Source organism: Nothobranchius furzeri, chromosome 7 (genome assembly GCF_043380555.1).
Source record: "Nothobranchius furzeri strain GRZ-AD chromosome 7, NfurGRZ-RIMD1, whole genome shotgun sequence".
Classification (NCBI taxonomy): domain Eukaryota; kingdom Metazoa; phylum Chordata; class Actinopteri; order Cyprinodontiformes; family Nothobranchiidae; genus Nothobranchius; species Nothobranchius furzeri.
The window spans coordinates 50,256,774-50,276,546 of NC_091747.1; the positions used below are offsets into that span (position 1 = coordinate 50,256,774).

At 41.9% G+C, this 19,773-nt stretch overlaps 1 protein-coding gene across 1 annotated transcript in view; it reads right to left on the bottom strand.

Annotated features, from left to right (window-relative positions):
- Nucleotides 1-3,230: 3,230 nt before the first annotated feature.
- zbtb47b (zinc finger and BTB domain containing 47b) overlaps nt 3,231-19,773 on the bottom strand; it is a 26,767-nt gene continuing 10,224 nt past the window's right edge. Inside the window, exons 2-6 of the mRNA XM_015955150.3 lie at nt 8,631-9,932; nt 8,211-8,358; nt 7,021-7,136; nt 6,776-6,920; nt 3,231-3,711 (exon numbers count right to left, since the gene is read on the bottom strand). Of these exons, the coding sequence (XP_015810636.3) occupies nt 3,377-3,711; nt 6,776-6,920; nt 7,021-7,136; nt 8,211-8,358; nt 8,631-9,932 (2,046 nt within the window). The 3' untranslated portion in view covers nt 3,231-3,376. The remainder of the gene's footprint in view (nt 3,712-6,775; nt 6,921-7,020; nt 7,137-8,210; nt 8,359-8,630; nt 9,933-19,773) is intronic.

The following is a 19,773-nucleotide window of genomic DNA, read 5'->3' on the forward strand; positions in this document are numbered from 1 at the left end:
TTTTACTCAAAGTGCTGGATGATGTTAGACTGAGAAATGTGATCCATTTCTAAAAAGCAATTAGCAATCACTTACTGCAGTTTATTATTATTATTATTATTATTAAAGTTGTTGTTTTACCTTGCTTCAGTCATCAACATCTGTAATAACTAACAATGAAATGCAGAATTTGAAGCGAAAAGAATCAGTAGTGCCCCTAGTGGCTGGTTGCAAAACGTGTTTTATGCCCCTCCCCCTCTGTGTAAACAAATGAGACATTTTTAAGATCCTAAAATAAAAACGCACCTCTGATATTTATTCCCCAGGTATTAAATCCTGTAGTGTTTACCCTTACTGTCTTCTCTTAAAATATTATTGTCTGTTATTTGGTGCTTGAGTGGGTGGAGACTTATGATACGCGTTCACTCAAACATGAACGACAAAATCAAAAGTGCGTTAATCAGTAGTGTTCGCCATTAATTCTCCTTTACAATCAGCTGCTATCATTTTCCACACAAACAAACAAAAATTCATAAATCCATACAAGTATAAGGCAAATACACAAGCCACAGTTAATCAAAACTTCTCTGAAAAGTGGAAAACAGATATCTGTATGTTTAAAATAACAAATGTTTATCCAATAAATGTTTATCCAATAACAGCTAGAGGCTTCTTATAGAGAATCAACAGTCAGTTGCCACAAAACTTCCACTCAAAATTTCATTTCTTATAGTGCAGATTAAATACCAGGAAGTACATTTAAGGTATGGCTACACGTTTATATACATTTTTGTTGTTTCTAACCTTGTTTTGCACATTTTACTTTGAGAATAAAATGTTTTTTTTTTATTCTTTTGGACAAAAACAGGCTTAAATGACAAAAATAGGCTCAAATTTCTGCTCATTTGCGAAACGTTGTCTCTCTCTCTCTCTCTCTCTCTCTCTCTCTCTCTTCCCACTATGGCTAAACTGGAGTTATTCTTGATTCTGTACAAAGCAGCAAAAACAAACAAACAAAAGAAGTGCTTTAAATGAGTCTAAAAACTCTAATGTACCATTATTAAGCATTACTAATTTAGGCTCTTGTTTAATACCTACGGTAGTGTAACAAATGCACAGATCTGGGATCAGACACAACTAGAGCCCTTAGACATTTTCATAACTTATTTTTTCCACATAAACATATTTTTCTGTCCTGAAGAAATTAGATTAAATAATAAAAAACAGAAATATGTATTGTTGTTGTAAAAAAACAGAGAAATGAATTTCACTAATAAAGAGCTAAACTTAGCCTGAAATTGAAAATGACAAACAACCTATTATGTTTAAAGAAACTTTGGCTTTCCGTAGCACCAGCTCAGACGCACATGGGACACATTTCTCTATTTAATCAGCAAAAATTAAAACACAACTGTATATCGAGTTAATGCTACACTACAAGTGGGCTACATTAAGGTGATTGGGAGCTTTTCAATAGTGCACACAGACTCTAATCACATCTGAAACTGTTATTTGCATTTAGGCTGAGAGAGCTGAAGGAAATTTGTGACACCACTTGTACACGTTTATTGTTTAACCAGCTGCAAGCTTAGCTAAGGAGAAATTTTTTTTTATTTTAAGTTCAGAGGCGGGTTTTAAGTATAGAAGTCTCTTTGAACAGCCTCACTGAGAAGAAAAAGCTAAATTATGACCTCACTGACGAGCTAACGGCTAGTCTAATCAGGAACAACATGATAGTTGTCTTGTAATGTTTGTGCACACACGTTTCTATCATGCTTTACATTTTTTTTAATCAACAAAGTTCTGCGTGTCGGATGCTAGAACTAGCTAGCTTCTGGTTAGATGCTAAAAATCAAACCCAAGTCACTTTGAACAGGAAATCTAACCTATTATATTTGTGCACAAATAATTTGACATTTAGACAGTTATAAAAATGTATTTGCATGAACAGCTTTGCAGCTGAAGCTAAACATAGCAGACGCCAGTCCTGGACCAGCTTGAACTAGCCATTAGCCCGTCAATCTGGCCATAAGTATATCTTTTTTTTTAAACTGAGGTTGTTAAATGAGAAATCTACAACAGATAAAAATCTGAAGTCTCCAATTTGCAGCATGCATATTTTTTATATTGAAAACCTTGAATGCAACACAACGTTTTTGTTTTTATAAACCACATTTTTTGCTTTTTATTTAACTTTTTGGAAGATAAACTCCTCCCAAAAATCGGACTTGTGCATATTATTTACCAAACATACAAAAATAAATGACCCAGATCTTGTTCTTGTAGCTGATAATTAAACAAAACTAATTCTCAGGACCAAGAGATGAGAACCATTTTATATCTGTAAAAACAAACAATTTAATCCTATTTTGTTAAAATTGGACTATTTTTGGCTTATGTTTATTCCCAATTGGACAAATGTTGGAACACCACTGGCTGAGATATTAATCGTTCATAATCTTTCTACACTAGTCCACTTTATAGTGAGCTTAGATCCTATAAAGAAGAAAATCTAATAAATGGAGCTTTAGCGACGTAGCCTCAAACTTCATGGACAAATCTTATGTTAATAAAAAAGCGGTTTATTGTTTTACTGTTCTACATCGTAATTGAATATTATATACAAGATATGCTGAATTAGCCAAGTTTTTTTCTATCCTGCAATCTCATGATACAAAGGACTTTTAGTTGAAAAAAGAATAAGCTGCAACATTTTTAATAACATTATAACTCGGTCTATAGTGCAACTATACTGCCGGTTTGAGTAAATTATGATAGTAGACTAACAGGCAAAATGTTTTAGGATTAGATTGAACTAGCTTATATGCTAACACCCCCAACACACACACACACACACACACACACACACACACACACACACACACACACACACACACACACACACACACACACACACACACACACACACACACACACCTCAAACTTCTCTTAGAAACGTGCCACGAGTTACACACAATCACAATTATATCAGATGAAACAGTTAGGAGTACATTTTAAATATGAGTGCAGTTAAACTGAAGGTGCAGGTTCAGATATTAATGTAATGTAATGTTATTTTCCCTATAGCAGGTTGGATTATTGGAGGTGACACACATGTACACGTTCAGCTTTTGGTTAATGCTGGGTCAAACCAGAGCTGCTCGCTACATTTTGGCAAACACTTTAAAAAAAGTCCTTATTTCTATTTGAGAGAAAATTATTTTGAAGCAGACGCTACAATCAATGTCTGATCAAATAAAAGTGGGACTGAGCTGGTCTGAGGTTATCTACTGTCTTTAAGTAAAAATAATTGTCCTTTTTCTCAGTTCTTTCCTCTGCATCACAGAGGTGCATCTCTCCTTCTCTCACAAAGTGCTTCAGATGCTACAAAGATCTGTTAGTTGTTGGAGTTTATCCTACCAGCAGAGAACAAAGGCGGCGGTAGGGGTAACTGGGGACTGGAGGCAGCGGCAGGCATGGTGATGGGCGTGGCGGGAGAGTCCATGATGGGCCGGATGAGACCGAGGGGGTTGCTGCAGTCCGAGACCATCGGGTTGCTGACGCGGAAGCACTTCTCCCTGTGGGCTTTTAGCATGTTGGAGAAGCGGAAGCGCTGGCCGCATACCTCACACGGGTACGGCTTCTCTCCGGTGTGGGTGCGGCGGTGGCGCTTCATGTTGGGCCGGCTGGTGAAGCTTTTCCCACAGATCTCACAGATGTACGGCTTCTCTCCTGCAGGACACGTTTGAAATTTACTACGTTGTTCTACCACACATGATAAACCTCATGGTTCTTAAAATAACACTGGGCAGTTTCCTGTTTCCACCCTACTGGTTGAAACTGGAATTACAACTGCTATAAACAACCCTGCTGAAGCCTGCTGTAGCTAGCGCTAACAATGAGCTAACACGAATCAACTCATACTAAAATAAACCACAAATTAAAAAGGTCCACACTGTTGGACAAAAAATGTTACTTACAAGTCCAGCAGCGACATGACTTTGTAGCCTCCTTCCTCAAAGCAGTAGACCACGCTCATATTCACTTTAGTTTTAGCTCTTCACTTTTCCTCCAAAGACATAAATCTCTTAATTTTACTTCCAGGCTCCGACTTGGTGCCAACAAAAATAACACACTTCTTGTTTTGCTTATTCTTGTGCTTTCTATTGACGATCGGCAAACGGAAAATGCTAACCACTAACATTATAGCTAACATCTGCAAAGCAGGTATAGAGTGCCCTCTAGGACACCTACCCGCTCTACAAAACTATCAAGGGCTGTTTTTGGTCAGCAGAGGGCAGCTGAGTGGTGTCAAGCATGAAACTGATCTAGTTTCTATCTCAACAATCATTGAGATCAATGGTAAAGCTCTAGCTTAAAGTTTAAAAAACTAGTGTTACTGTAAAGGCCAAGTGTACTTGTTTTTTCATGACAATTGCAGTGGTCTTTAGTTTAAATGTACAACTTGTGAGTCAGTCTCTGTGGGACAAGACTTCAGGTGTTCCTGTTACAGGAAGTAGAAATGAGCCAAAGAAGAGGGGAGCAGAAGACGGCGGGATTTGAAGTCTTATTTCCTGATATTTGGACATCCTGCATCTGATTGGCCAACAGCAATGCAACTCTACCGTTGAATCTGTTTGCGTTGATGTTTTATCTCCACAAATTTTCACAAGCCTGAAGGAGTTCAGCCATGTTGTGAAGTCGCTATTGCTAATGGTTAGCTTCTACTAGCCAAGGCGTGTTCTGTTCTGTCATGGATGCTACAGTGGGGCAAAAAAGTATTTAGTCAGCCACCGATTTTGCAAGTTCTCCCACTTAAGATGATGACAGAGGTCAGTAATTTTCATCATAGGTACACTTCAACTGTGAGAGACAGAATGTGGAAAAAAATCCATGAATTCACATGGCAGGATTTTTAAAGAATTTATTTGTAAATCAGGGTGGAAAATAAGTATTTGGTCAATAACAAAAATTCAACTCAATACTTTGTAACATAACCTTTGTTGGCAATAACAGAGGTCAAACGATTACTATAGGTCTTTACCAGGTTTGCACACACAGTAGCTGGTATTTTGGCCCATTCCTCCATGCAGATCTTCTCGAGAACAGTGATGTTTTGGGGCTGTCGCCGAGCAACACGGACTTTCAACTCCCTTCACAGATTTTCTATGGGGTTGAGGTCTGGAGACTGGCTAGGCCACTCCAGGACTTTCAAATGCTTCTTACGGAGCCACTCCTTTGTTGCCCGGGCGGTGTGTTTGGGATCATTGTCGTGTTGGAAGACCCAGCCACGTTTCATCTTCAAAGCTCTCACTGATGGAAGGAGGTTTTGGCTCAGAATCTCACGATACATGGCCCCATTCATTCTGTCCTTAACACGGATCAGCCGTCCTGTCCCCTTAGCAGAAAAACAGCCCCAAAGCATGATGTTCCCACCCCCACGCTTCACAGTAGGTATGGTGTTCTTGGGATGCAACTCAGTATTCTTCTTCCTCCAAACACAACGAGTTGAGTTTATACCAAAAAGTTCTACTTTGGTTTGATCTGACCACATGACATTCTCCCAATCCTCTGCTGTATCATCCATGTGCTCTCTGGCAAACTTCAGACGGGCCTGGACATGCACTGGCTTCAGCAGCGGAACACGTCTGGCACTGCAGGATTTGATTCCCTGCCGTTGTAGTGTGTTACTGATGGTGACCTTTGTTACTATGGTCCCAGCTCTCTGCAGGTCATTCACCAGGTCCCCCCGTGTTGTTCTGGGATTCTTGCTCACCGTTCTCATGATCATTTTGACCCCACGGGACGAGATCTTGCATGGAGCCCCAGATCGAGGGAGATTATCAGTGGTCTTGTATGTCTTCCATTTTCTGATAATTGCTCCCACAGTTGATTTTTTCACACCAAGCTGCTTGCCTATTGTAGATTCACTCTTCCCAGTCTGGTGCAGGTCTACAATTCTTTTCCTGGTGTCCTTCGAAAGCTCTTTGGTCTTGGCCATAGTGGAGTTTCGAGTCTGACTGTTTGAGGCTGTGGACAGGTGTCTTTTATACAGATAATGAGTTCAAACAGGTGCCATTAATACAGGTAACGAGTGGAGGACAGAAAAGCTTCTTTAAGAAGACGTTACAGGTCTGTGAGAGCCAGAGATTTTCCTTGTTTGAAGTGACCAAATACTTATTTTCCACCCTGATTTACAAATAAATTCTTTAAAAATCCTGCCATGTGAATTCATGGATTTTTTTTCACATGCTGTCTCTCACAGTTGAAGTGTACCTATGATGAAAATTACTGACCTCTGTCATCATTTTAAGTGGGAGAACTTGCACAATCGGTGGCTGACTAAATACTTTTTTGCCCCACTGTATATCAAAAACAGCCTTCCCTGTCGTGAGCCAAGATGTGTGAGTCCTTGAATGCTAATTTTCAGTGAAACGTAACTGAATGGATTTTCTAAATTGAGCGTTTCTCTATTTCCAATCGAAGACTAATGCAGGAAATCTAGGCAATCTAAGTAGATTTCAGGTTTTGCCTGCCTGTGAAACTCAGATTGACTGATTGTATTTAAAAAATAACAAGTAAACAATGATTTATTATTGAGCTTTGTCAGCCTACATAAATCAAGCTGACAAGTCCAGTTTGGTTGCCTGAAAATGAGCAATCAGGTGCAGGGAGGTTCTGATCGGTGCATAAAATCTATGCTAATGTGTTGGACTGGACAGATCAGGTGAAACCAGGCCGTTCAACAACAACCAGTTTTTGAAAAACTACAAAACCTGTGCCAGATATGACTCACCAGTGTGTGTCTTCATGTGCTCATCAAAGTATTGCTTCATATTGAAGTCCTTCCCGCACCACTGGCACATAAACTGCTTGTGTCCGATGTGGATGCTCATGTGGGAACGCAGCTGGTATTTATACTGGAAACGCTCGCTGCAGTTCTGAAACGGGACACGGCAGACTTTTAAAAGAGGAGGACAAAACCGATCATGTGATGGGGAATTAAAAGTGAAAGCTGCAGCATTTAGACAGAGCCCAGACCTCACACTTGAAGGGTTTCTCTCCCGAGTGCTGGAGGGAGTGAACCTTCAGGGACATGCTGCGCTTGAACGACTTCCCACACGTCTCACAGGTGAACGGCATGTCCTTAGTGTGGGCTGCGCGCGCACACACACACACACACACACACACACACACACACACACACACACACACACACACACACACACACACACACACACACACACACACACACACACACACACATACACACAAATATATATTCATTTTCAATGGGAGGACTTTAACTGGTACTGTATATTCTCTGGATTTGATGCCATTTTTAAACATCATTTTTTTAGAGAACTAAATCTGATTAAAAGGCAATTAAGTTCTACATTCCTTATGACTCTGGAATTTCTTCCTCTACAAGAAAAATATATAAAATTAAATTAAAACAAAATATTTATTCTACAGTCCTGAAAAAAAAAGTTTTACATATTGGAACAACTGTAAGTGTAATAGGGCTTTTAAAAAATAAAAAAAGAATGAAAACAGGAAAAAAAAACTAATTCTGATTTTAATCTAAGCATTTTTATTCATTCCAGATAATTCGGACTTTAATCTCACAAATCAGAGATTAAAAAATCAGTATACTTTTTTTTCATAGGCACTAATCCTCTTCTGTAGTATGCTAATAATAACAATTAAATCTTTATCAGATTAATAATTCTGTCAAATTTAACCTGAGAAGTAAAAAAATAACAGAGCAGATTCCATGTTATGATATATTCGATAAAAACTATCACAAACCATCATTCCTACTCCGCCATGCTGATTGCTATAAGAGCTGTTTCTTCTGAAATGTAACTTTATAAACATGGTGCAGTGCATTATGAGTAAACATCTTTACTTTGGTCTCATCTTTCCAAAGAACATTGTTGCAGAACTACTGTCATTCATTCAGATGTAACCTTACAAGCTCAGGTATGATCATAATCTGATCCCAGGTCAGGCTTCTAATAAACTCTCAACAAGAACACATTCTCCTAATATCCCATTGCTGCAGTAAATGTCTAATCTTTTGAGAAAAATTATACTCTTGACAATATTCTTTGAATATTTGTTTATTCAAACAAAAGAAAAAAATAACATCTCTCCTTGTTTCCTGGTCAAACAAATCCTGTACAACTAGTCCGGCCCGGAGGACGGAAAACTGCACTTCCACTCACCGACCATGTGCTTCCTGACATGAGCCATGGTGTAAAACTTCTTCTCGCAAATCTCGCATGAGAACTTCTTCTCCGCGTAGCCGTGGATGATCTTGTTGTGCTCGTGCAACGACCACAGCTTCTTGAAGGCCTTGCCGCATGCCACACACTTAGCGAAACACACAAAAGTGAGGGGAGAGATTAGCATCCTGAACATAATGGAGGTGTGTGCTTAAACATCCGCTGTGGTGCAAAAAAATAAAAATAGGCAATTAGCAGATTAAAGCAGGGAATAATCTTCAAACCCACAGTAGGAGTCCAGCAGCTTAGTGCAGAGGGGGTGGGACGTATTAAACCGGTTTAGTAATTATAGAATGTTGAGTGACTTTAAATGGCTTTAATCGTTTCTTTGAAAAGGTGTGATTTCCAGCAGAATCCTACCTGAATGCTCCTCTCACAGTCCGTCTGCTGGTGCAGCAGCAGCTCGCTCTCCAGAAGGAAGCGTTTCCCACAGTTGCTGCAGATCTGCATGCGGTTGTGAGTCACATTCATGTGCTTCTCCAGGTACCAGCGGTTGTTGAAGATGCGAGGGCACCTCTTACACGGGAAGTGCTGTTTCTCCTCCAGTCTGACCTTTTGACCCAGGCCCTCCATGTCCAGCGTTCCCTTCCCAGCCTGCCGCTGGTTGGCCAGCGTGGCCTCTGCGAGCGTCTGGCGCATGGAGGCGGCGGTTCCCGCCAACGTCAGGGCTCTGGTGCCCCGGCGAGGTCGATCCATAACAACAGGCTGCTCTAATCCTGGAATGTTAAGAGTGTTCTCCTCTTCCTCCTCCTCCTCCTCATCTTCCTCTTCACTGCTTTGCCCCAATAAGTCCGTCCTCTTTAAAACTTCTACATCCTCTTCTCCAACTCCGATATTTTCAGCATCATTGTCCTCATCGCCCTCAGAGTCCTGCTCATCATGGCGACGACCAAACATGGACTCCGTGACGGTGGCAGATCCCTCGGATCCCTTTGAGACGTTCAAGGTCTGATTGTTGAGGTTGACCTCTACGATGATCTGGTTTCTGTTGAAGGAGGCTGTTTTCGACTTCTCTCCATTGGCCTCCACTTTACATGAAGCAGCCACGCCCATGCTGGCCACGCCCACTGCACCCTCCTCCTTCAGCTCCTTCACCCCTACAGAGAACGGGCTGCTGCCTTCTCTCGTGTACACCCTGCCGAGGTCTGACTCCTGTTTGATTTCCCGGTAGAGCTGGCTGGGAGGCATTGCCACGACAGCTGGGTCCTCCTGATTGGCCATGTCTCTGCAGGTGGTTCTCAAGGAGTGGCTGCTGATGAGATCGCGGCAGGAAGCCGCAATGTCGCTCATCTGAAGCAGGGTGGCGGCATTAAGCACATCACGAACTGTGCTGCTGCTCACCAGCAGCTTGGAGGTGTAGATGAAGTTGAGGATCTGCTGTAAGCCCTGAGATGTTAGGGCGTCCAGTGACAAGTCCACTCGCCGTAGCTGTTTGCTCTGAGCAAAAAGAGAGTGGAAGAAGGGGCTATAAGCTGCCAGCACTCCTTTATGGGCTGGGAAGGTGCTGTGCTGATGCACCAGGATGATGTCAACGTCGCACAGGTCAGGCTGGAAGAGACGCTGCTCGTTCAGCCTGTCCATCAAACAGGTGAAGTGCAGAGCCACATCCTCCACTAGAGAGAACTCAGCAGAGGGGAAGTCTGTGGTCTTCTCCACTATGAGCTGGAAGGGAGAGATTAAACAGGAATTATGTTAGAAATAATAAACAATAAAATCAGGACTTAAAAAAGCTCAAATATGCATTCATGACTGAGAGTGAAAATGGTCTGAAACAGCTTTTAGTCTTTCAGCTTACTGCAAGTTTCAAAAGGGCTCCTAAACAGCAGCTCTATACTCGTGTTTTAGGGACATCTAGTGGCCAAAGTATGTAAGCACCTGGACAGCCACAACACAGCCACAAAATTCACCGTTTCTCCTGCACCCTCTCTGAAACGCATTTTCACCAGCCACCAGGTCTGATTACTGCCAGATTTAAAGAAATAAAAAAAAATATATAAAATAAACATGTCAATACAACCTGTCTGACGACATGAAGATGCTAAAAGATCTCAAAAAGTGACACATCATGCTCTGGAATTCAGAAGAAGTGAACTCAGAGTGATATCTAAAGCCCTGTAGGCCTCACTTGGCTAAAGTTAGAAGTCATGATTCAGTGGGAAAGAAATGGGTGGGGGCTTCTAATTGTTCCAAAAAGAACTTCAGGGGCACTTTTTCCAAGCTAGCACACATAGGTGGACCCAATATGGAATATATCTGGGCAAACAGTATGAGTCCCAATAGTCTTACATTGGTTTTCACAGGGACCCAGATGGTTTGACTAATACATGGGTCCATTAAAATCTATGTGGGTGTACCCCTGTGGGGCCACCATGAAAATCCAGGACAAAACCGGCTTGACCCATACCGTTTACCCATATTTATTCTGCATATGGAGCCCACCTATGTATGCTGGCTGGGGTGTGTGTCCCACAATGTACACATTAAAAATAAAGAAGAAAAAAACAACAACATCTCACCAACAGTGAAACATGGTGGTGGTAGTGTGATGATCTGGCCTGCTTTGCTGCTTTAGGATCTGGACGGATAGTTTACAACATAGGTAAAATAATCATGTCTTGCAGGGGTTTTGTCCATTTTTAATAAATCATCATTCATGCTTTGAATGTTTCATTGTTTAGGTGAGACGATGTGCATACCTCAATCACAACATCATGCTGATAATGCAAATATTGACAGCACTGGCCGCTTAAAACACGATGAAATAATGTCTAAGAACACTTCTCAAACCGGTTTCTACGTGTTTTTTAAAGAGCCAGTTTGCACACAGATGGAGGAAAAAATCAAAAGGTGTAACAATCAGCACTCTGTGCAAGGTCCTCCACATCCCAAGGTGGGTTTATTTTAGGACAGGAAGGGCAGGGTTTCGATCCAGACGGGATGTGAGTGAGGGCAGAAAAGTGTGCGTGCGTGTGCGCGCACACACACACACACACACACACACACACACACACACACACACACACACACACACACACACACACACACACACACACGTATTGGTATTCAAAACCTTTTCTCTCCTATTAGTGGACTCTCCCAGCTCTCACTCTCTCACTACACCCCCCCTTGATGAATTATGCACACAACAAAACACATTCGCTGGAATAATTAAGAAACTATGCTGAATAATTACTAAGGAACACATCTAAACAATTAATGGATATTAGAAGTCTGGTTGGAGAAGAAAGATGATCAATTACCTCCACAAAGCTTGTAATTTTGAGTATTTATACTTGAATATGAGTGATAAGTACTGAAAAATAAGTAATTTAGGTTTTTTTTCACTTTCTTTAGATTGATGATAATATGTTATCATTGTTCAGGCTAGAAGATGGATTTTGAATTTGAGCCTAACCTTGAGATTCTGCTCTGTCTGATGAATTCAATTATGTAGTGTTAGATTTATTCATAGTTCTGAGCTGCTAAATTGGACTCTGAGCGAGAGGAGCGGAGATCGGGTTATCTCTCCCAGCGCAAGGCCGCAGACATCGCCCAAGGGCAAAACGCAGCAGCGTGAATCAGATCGAGTGTAAGTTGCAGGCTGGAAGTTACGCTCCTACAGCGATAACGATCAGCTTCTTCTTCTGGGATTCGTGGACAGACACAACTAAAAGCTTCAGGATGAATAGGATCAAATTTTAAACAGCCATAAATCTTAATTTTCAGTTTTTTTCGCCTGTTTGTGTTTCCTGTCTATTGTTTAAATTCCCGACAGCTGTAATCTAACTAATCACTAGCATGCAATCGATCACATTTTGAGTCTGAAAAGGGATTTGTGGTCAGAGAGCTGATCTTGTTCACAAAGCAGTCGTCAGTTAAGTCAGAATGTATGAAATGTGTTGCTTCAGACAGATTTAAAGCTAAATTTGTTGACTGAAGTCAACAGATGTTGATTAACTTGCCGAAGGACGAGCTAACACAGCTAACGTGCTAATGCTAAAACTATTTTGTTATTTCTATATCTAAGAAGAATAAATAATCCTAGGATGTTTCAGACTTGAAACCGTACCATATGTCACAAACTGGAAATCAACGTTGAGTTATTCTCTTTGATAGACAAGTTTACGTTTACCTAGAATCTGATCAGTCAGAAACAAATTAGAGTTATTTTAGTAAAACACACACTTAACCAAAGACTCTCCAGATGTTCACCGTGTCTCTGAAAGGCTAAACTTGTAATAACTTCAGACCGATGGTTTAGGGGTGTTTACCATTCCCATGCAATGGAATTTTCGCACAATTTGTTAGACTGTAAACAAACCGAGCTCGTACTTGAATGAGTAATCGGACTCCCTGTCTCTCCCCATGTCATCACCTCCCTGCTTCTCTCCACATCTCCTCTGAAATGTCAGCCAGAGCACTTGTTTGCCATTATTCAAGGAGCGCCACCTTTACCGAGCCCCTCAGTCAGATGCCTCCCTATACATTATTCATCCATTGCCTGACCTGGTGACAAACACACAACTGGGGGATTACTGACGCACCCAACAAGAGGTGTCATTTAAACTGGCTTCAACTGAAGGTTTGTACACCGTTGAGACACCGATCACTTTATGACTGGTGAAGATGGGTTCCTCTGTGTTGTGGAGGCCTCAATAGGCCAGTTTCATGAGGAAGCTCTAAAGCCCGATGAAATTTGCTATGAAACTTTTTAAATGGTCTAACTTGATTCAAAAGGTTAATGTTAGAGCTAATTTAGATCAGTTAGTAAATTAAAATCTTCTTGAGTCGTAATAACTGAAGATCACGATTCAATGATAGCCTTAAAATCATCAACATGTCATTACCGGGATCAGCTTAAGGGCGAGTGAATTACACATAAACATTAGCCATGTTCCTGGTGAGCTTTGAACACAGGAATCCAGAGTTTTTTTCTCAAAGGGCACCATCTAGAGGCAGAAAAAATGTATTGCACCTTAATCCCCTCCTCCTACTTCTGTGATTACTCCAGAAGGTAACACCTGTTGTTCATTAACGCACACTCCAGCTGTCCAGCAGAGCTAAAACACAATGTTTGACAATTATTATTCTCACTTTATGCTGTTTAGGCATGTATAATATGTATACATATATGTATACATATATATATATATATATATATATATATATATATATATACATATATATATATATATGTCAGGTCCATAAATATTGGGACACTGACACAATGCTAACATTTTTGGCTCTATACACCACCACAATGGATATCAAATGAAACAAACAAGATGTGCTTTAACTGCAGACTGTCAGCTTTTATTTGAGGGTATTTACATCCAAATCAGGTGAACGGTGTAGGAATTACAACAATTAGCATAAGTGCCTCCCACTTGTTAAGGGACCAAAAGTAATGGGACATTTGGCTTCTCAGCTGTTTCATGGCCAGGTGCGTGTTATTCCCTCATTATCCCAATTACAATGAGCAGATAAAAGGTCCAGAGTTCATTTCAAGTGTGCTATTTGCATTTGGAATCTGTTGCTGTCAGCTGTCAAGATGAGACCCAAAGAGCTGTCACTATCAGTGAAGCAAGCCATCATTAGGCTGAAAAAAACAAAATAAATCTATCAGAGATAGCAAAAACATTAGGTGTGGCCAAAACAACAGTTTGGAACATTCTCAGAAAGAAGGAACGCACCGGTGAGCTCAGCAACACCAAAAGACCCGGAAGACCACGGAAAACAACTGTGGTGGATGACCGAAGAATCCTTTCCCTGGTGAAGAAAACACCCTTCACAACAGTTGGCCAGATCAAGAACACTCTCCAGGAGGTAGGTGTATCTGTCTCAAAGTCAACAATCAAGAGAAGACTCCACCAATACAGAGGGTTCACTACAAGATGTAAACCATTGGTGAGCCACAAAAACCGGAAGGCCAGATTAGAGTTTGCCAAACAACATCTAAAAAAGCCTTCACAGTTCTGGAACAACACCCTATGGACAGATGAGTGATAGGAAGAGAAGAGTATGGCGATGGAAAGGAACTGCTCATGATCCTAAGCATTCCACCTCATCAGTGAAGCATGGTGCTGGAAGTGTCATGGCGTGGGTATGTATGGCTGCCAGTGGAATTGGTTCTCTTGTATTTATTGATGATGTGACTGCTGACAAAAGCAGCATGATGAATTCTGAAGTGTTTCGGGCAATTTTATCTGCTCATATTCAGCCAAATGCCTCAGAACTCATTGGACGGCGCTTCACAGTGCAGACGGACAATGACCCAAAGCATACTGCAAAAGCAACCAAAGAGATTTTGAAGGGAAAGAAGTGGACTGTTTTGCAATGGCCAAGTCAATCACCTGACCTAAATCCGATTGAGCATGCTTTTCACTTGCTGAAGACAAAACTGAAGGGAAAATGCCCCAGGAACAAGCAGGAACTGAAGACTGTTGCAGTAGAGGCCTGGCAGAGCATCACCAGGGATGAAACCCAACGTCTGGTGATGTCTATGTGTTCCAGACTTCAGGCTGTAATTGGCTGCAAAGGATTTGCAACCAAGTATTGAAATGTATAAGTTTGATTTATGGTTCTTATTCTGTCCCATTACTTTTGGTCCCTTAACAAGTGGGAGGCACATATGCAAGCTGTTGTAATTCCTACACCGTTCACCTGATTTGGATGTAAATACCCTCAAATAAAAGCTGACAGTCTGCAGTTAAAGCACATCTTGTTCGTTTCATTTGATATCCATTGTGGTGGTGTACAGAGCCATATATATATATATATATACACACACACACACACATTTTACATGGCCATAAGAAATGTTACCAATTTTACATGAGTCTTGATACTTTTGCAAACATGCGTGTACGCACTGTGATTAATAGCTGTGTGGAATTGGGTGTCTAGCGCTAACGCCTAGCAAAGGTCAAGAAAATCAGGCTATGGGACGGGGGCCGAGATTGCAAAAATAAAATTATGTATCACACACTATATGTCATAGTACAAGGTAAGAGTATCACTTTTACTGATTTCTAAAAAATCATTTAGACAGTAATTTCTGAAAGAGGGGAAACTCCAAGGGTAAAATGCCTTCTCTGGATCAGAGATGGGGTCCTGCCCAAAGTGGAGGAGTTTAAGTATCTAGGGGTCTTGTTCACGAGTGAGGGAGAGCTGGAGCACAAGATCGATAGGCGGATTGGTGCTGCATCTGCAGTGATGCGGGTGTTGTGCTGGTCTGTTGTGGTGAAGAGAGAGCTGAGCCAGAAGGCGAAGCTCTCGATTTACCGGTCGATCTACGTTCCTACCCTCACCTATGGTCACAAGCTTTTGGTAGTGACAGAACGAGATTGCAGATACAAGAGGCTGAAATGAGTTTTCTTCACAGAGTGGCTGGGATCTCCCTTAGAGATAGGGTGATAAGCTCTGTCATCTGGGAGGGGCTCGGAGTAGATTCGCTGCTCTTCCTCATCGAGAGGAGCCAGTTGAGGTGGCTCAGGCATTTGGTCAGGATGTCTCCTGGATGCCTCCCTGCTGAGGTTTTCCGGGCACATCCAACTGGGAGGAGACCTAAAGGTAGACCAAGGACACGTTGGAGGGACAATGTCTCTCACCTGGCCAGGGAACATCTTGAGATTCCCCCGGAAGAGCTGGCCCAAGTAGCCGGGGAGAGGGAAGTCTCGACTTTGCTTCTCTCGCAACCCGACTCTGAATAAGCGGAAGAAAATGGATGGATGGATGGGGGAAACTCCAGATTGTAGCTTTGAAGGGATGAAAAACAACACCTTCTCTGGTAATTTAATTTCTCTAGCGATACACTATAATGTCATTTCAGTTTCCATTCCTAATATTTGACTAATTAACCCAACTCTTTAATTAAACATTAGGTAACATGAGTACATACTACATTCAGCTTTCTTGTGAAATACTACACTTATGGAGTCCTGCATTAAAGAGCCCTATATGCACCATGTGTCAAATCAGCCTAATTACTATGAAGAAGACGGATTTTACTAAAGATAATTAAAGATTTAAATATGTGACAAAGTTCCACTATTAAAAGCCAAAGTTTCCAACTACTTCTTCAGCACTAATCCAGTTTTGATGGAGTCTTGATGGATGATGCACAGGATTACGGAGCCGCCTGAGTGGAGCCTGCATTACTCACAAGAGGAAAGAAATCAGTCGGGGTGAATTTGCTGTTGCTTTAGTTACCCTTAAATGTTAGTGAGACACAGAGTCAAGGCGTCAGTCAAAGGGATTAAAAGTTGAGGACTGAAACCTCTCTGGGCTGATGATTTGCTCTTGGCTGAGCTGCGACTCATGGATCGGATCTAGAGATGGATGTTAAAGTCTATCTTTCTGGTTTCTATGTTGAGAAGGTCAGTTCTTTCCCACACCTTCAACCAGGTGGCCTTTTGCAGATTTACAACACTAAACTGCCTGAAAAAATATTATAAATATTTGGTTTATCAAGTGAACATTTTTGATGCCAAAAAAGTTAAACTTTAATGTTTTTCTTCCTTGTCTGAAACTGAGATATAACAGTGTTTTAGAGACACTAGTAGTACAAACCTCAACAATCGAGCCAGACTTTCTCGTTTGCGTACTGACCAATTTACAGACTGAGCCATTAGCAAGGACCAAAGTCAATGCGCACAGATGCATCAATAGATGGAGGGAAGGCAGGTTGTGTTAGGCCTTTTTACAAGGCACGCTGCAAATCGGCGTAATATTACCAAAACGGTGTGTCTTATAAAACATGCCATGCCAGCATGACAATGCGTGATTTTGTGGCACTTGTTCCACTTCACTTGGTAGTAATACTGCGGTAATTGCTCATCTCGTAAATGGTGAATGCGCCTTGGCGCAACAGACGGAGGTGTCACGGTTACATGGGGAGTTACTGCTAAGCTCCAGCAGGCAACCCCATTGGAACCGAAAGTAAACACAGGCTGTAAGGTTCACTTTTGTATACAGAATCAGCTAAGATGATAATCTGGAGTGATGCAGCGTTCCTGGAGCATTACTCTGTTAGATCTGGAGGTCAGGTCACCAGAGACTACACGGGGAATGTGGGACAGTCACCTTTAGGAGAGGCTCGTTAAAAAAAACGTAATGAGCGCGGCTTCGATCGCAATAAGAAGCAAGTTATCGCCAAGTTAAACTGAAGTCTGCGGCAGTGCAGAAACCGCCCCTATACCCCCTTTATGCCGCCATTGCGTAATCTTTTGTAAAAAGGACACAATTGCGCAACATTACCGCCATGGTCTGACCACTTATAAACAACCTAAGGGTCCCTGATGCCGCTTCAGCGTTTCGGCAATGTAACGGCGTTGTTTTGTAAATACGCCTGTTAAGACTCAGAGAAAATGACAGCAGGGGGGTTAAAAGCCTTTTCTGTCTGCATGTAGGTTTCACATTTCTTCACATTTAACTCTCAAATGTCCCCCTCTGCCTCTCAGTGCTGTTGTTGTTCTGACATTTTCAACCACTGTCTGGCATGGAAACTGCTTTGAGGAAGACAACAATTCTTTCAGAGGATTTTTACACCAGCAACTGAAGAACTCATGAAAATAAACAGTGGCACCACTTTGTCGCATCAGAGAGCCTTTGGTTATTCATGATTGGTCAGCCTGTGGAAGCAGTGTGGCGCGATCTTGCATTTTTCACAAACAGTTACGCGATGCCAGTATAAAAGGGGTGGTATCCAAGCTGTCAACGCACTGTCACCAACATCCTTTTAGCTTGGACGTAACTTGTTACTTTTCTTGACTGAAGCGACGCTCCTTGAGTTTTTCGTGAGCCTCTCCAAACGGTGGTTGTCCTTCACAGTCCCCATGAACTTCCTGGTGATCTGTTCTTCAGCTCTAAAGTCAAGAAGCTCCCAGGTCCCTTGAAATGAAAATATTGTTGCTAGGCAAGGCTCGGCAGACATTACACACATCATCACTGCATCAACCTCTATTGTGCCAAGGTGTGATTTTCATATAAAAGTCAGGCGTTGCTGTAATATTACTATCCAACTTGGCAGCACAGATGGCAAAATATTCTCGCCTTGTCTCGCCGCAACAGTGAATTCAAAGAGCACACCATGGCGGCTTTATTACCACCATGGTGCGTCTTTTGAAACTAGCCAAGCTCATGAATCCCCCCCCCCCCCCCCCCCCCAACCCAACTGTTCACCCTTCTTCCTTCAGGCAGAAAACAGAGCAATCTCAAAGCTCTCAGATCCTCTGTCTGGTATTTTATTAACGTTTACCTTAAACGCTTGTCCTAAAAACTGATACTGCTTATCTGATGGACGTCTTTCTAATTTTTTATTGACACTTTTACACAATTTTAAAACAAACAATGGATTTATAAGATGCTGTCGTGGTCAGGTAGAAAGTCTGGAAAGAAAACTAGTAAAAAACATCAGCCACAGTCCAAAGAAATACAATCAAGGACCAAAATATAAAGATATTATGAAAACCCTAATCCTAATCCCAAACCCTAACCCTAACCCTTTTTAACATTTACAAATCTCAGCGGCTCATTAAAAGGATTTCTAAATAAATTGCCAAATGAAAGCTCGGGAATCCCATTTGTTGGTGTTGCAGAGACATTTCTCAGCGAGGCCTCCTGCTGATGGAGCTGGACATGACTGACACACAGAAAAAGGAGAGTGGGCATCATGTCAGGCTTCATCTCACTTGGTGGAACTGGGACAGCAGCAGGACAGTACCCACCCCCCTCCACACACAGCCACACATCCCTGAGTCATCATTGGTGGATTACAGAGCCCAGCATGACGGGCCTAAATCCAAACCCTCCCGGCGCCTGCAGGAGGTCGGACCTCCTGGCGCCTGCAGGAGGTCGGACGCTTGCAGCAGCAAGTCTGAGGGCTCGCAGTTATGTCGGAGAGATTTCACATGGCAAGAAATAGATGTGTAAGCACAACTAAACAGAAAATGACAAGGACATGTCCTTCTAGACAGAGTCCAATCAGACCGCTATTAAAATGTCATCAGGGTAATGAGTGACGCTGTGTCGTCCCAGAGATGCTCAGCTAGGAACTCTTAATTCTCTGGTTTGGGCACATCTGAACTCTCAGTTGTGGTAGGCACGAGTCTCACCATGACTAGATTACTGATGCAGGACAACAAAGGAACCAATCTCACCACAACAGAACAATTTGCCAAAGCAGAGAGAACTAATAGTTGTCTAGAAATTGCTTTGTTGCAACATTGCACAAACTGATTCTGAAATGCTACTTGGCTTAAACGTGTTCAGAAGAACATTTCTGCAAGAACTTTTGTATCTGACTGGGTGGCATGAAGTGTCATTAACAGTTGCAACCTAGGCCTTGTCCACACGTAGCCGGGGATCTGCCAAAACGTAGATATTTTTCTACGTTTTGGCCTGTCATCCACACGAAATCGGAGTTTTTTCCACACGAAAACGGATCTTTTTAAAAACTCCGGCCAAAGTGAAGATCTGCGTTTTCTCCGTTTTGGGTGTCTGC